The sequence below is a fragment of the Etheostoma cragini genome, unplaced genomic scaffold (assembly GCF_013103735.1).
Source record: "Etheostoma cragini isolate CJK2018 unplaced genomic scaffold, CSU_Ecrag_1.0 ScbMSFa_4657, whole genome shotgun sequence".
In the NCBI taxonomy this organism is placed as follows: domain Eukaryota; kingdom Metazoa; phylum Chordata; class Actinopteri; order Perciformes; family Percidae; genus Etheostoma; species Etheostoma cragini.
Genome location: NW_023269051.1, coordinates 38,102 through 39,199, shown reverse-complemented (window position 1 = coordinate 39,199; position 1,098 = coordinate 38,102). Strand labels below are relative to the sequence as shown.

Below are 1,098 nucleotides of genomic sequence, written 5' to 3'. Positions count from 1 at the left end.
TGGAGGCCCTGCTGGGTTAGGGCCAGGTCTCTAAGATGTCTGTCTCTCTACCTGTCTGTCTCTCAGGCCACCATGGAGACCCTGATGGCGTTGGGGTCAGGTCTCTGACCTTTCTGTCTCTGTAACCTGTCTGTCTCTCTGGCTGTCTGTCTCTCAGGCCACCATGGAGACCCTGATGACGTTGGGACTACATAAACAGGCCGAGCAGCTTTATCGAGACTTCAGAGTTCCTGACAAGAGGTGATGACATAACAGCTCTCTCTGCTCTGATTGGCTGCTGGAACACTTAGAACTTACTTACCACATATCTCCCTCAGTCACCTGTCTCTCTTCTTTAACCTGTCTGTCTGCCTGTCTGTCTCTAACCTGTCTGTCTGCATATCTGTCTGTGTCTAATCTGTCTGTCTCTCCAGGTTCTGGTGGCTGAAGCTGAAGTCTCTGGCGGAGAAAGAGGAGTGGGAGGAGTTGGAGAAGTTCTCAAAGAGCAAGAAGTCTCCCATTGGCTACCTGGTGAGGACAAGCCCCGCCCCCTTCAAATAATTACATCTAACCAGAAAACCCCAAAACCATAACCCTGTTATTACAACAACCACTCCATATATATATATACAGTATATGTGTGTTTCTTCATCCTGGTACTAGAACTACAGGACTGACCAGGATGAGGAAGCAGCCGGGTAGTTACAGAACTACGCTTCCCATGATTCTCTGCTGTTTATTCCCCCTGTCTGCAGACTGCTCACCGCTCCACAGACGTTTGATAAAACATCAAATACGATAACTGAACTGCGTTTCCCATGATGCTCTGTTGTCTCTGTTTTATCCTCTGCTGACTGCGTTTCCCATGATGCTCTGCTGTAGGCCTTCGTTGAGATCTGCATGAAGGGCAACAACAAGCACGAAGCCAAGAAGTACGTTTCCAAGGTTACACCGGAGCAGCGGGTAAAAGCCCTGCTCGCCGTCGGGTAAGTGACATCATCACTGTGACATCATCACCGTGACATCATCACTGTAGGGACTTGGAGGTCTAACTCTCCTTCTCCTCTCCGTAGGGACCTGGAGGTCTAACTCTTCTTCTCCTCTCCGTAGGGACCTGGA

At 49.6% G+C, this 1,098-nt stretch overlaps 1 protein-coding gene across 1 annotated transcript in view; it reads right to left on the bottom strand.

Annotated features, from left to right (window-relative positions):
• Positions 1-1,098, bottom strand: part of LOC117941216 (formin-like protein 2) — a 14,113-nt gene that overhangs the window by 1,309 nt on the left and 11,706 nt on the right. The window contains exon 18 of the mRNA XM_034866303.1: positions 997-1,093. Coding sequence (XP_034722194.1) covers positions 997-1,093 — 97 coding nt within the window. The remainder of the gene's footprint in view (positions 1-996; positions 1,094-1,098) is intronic.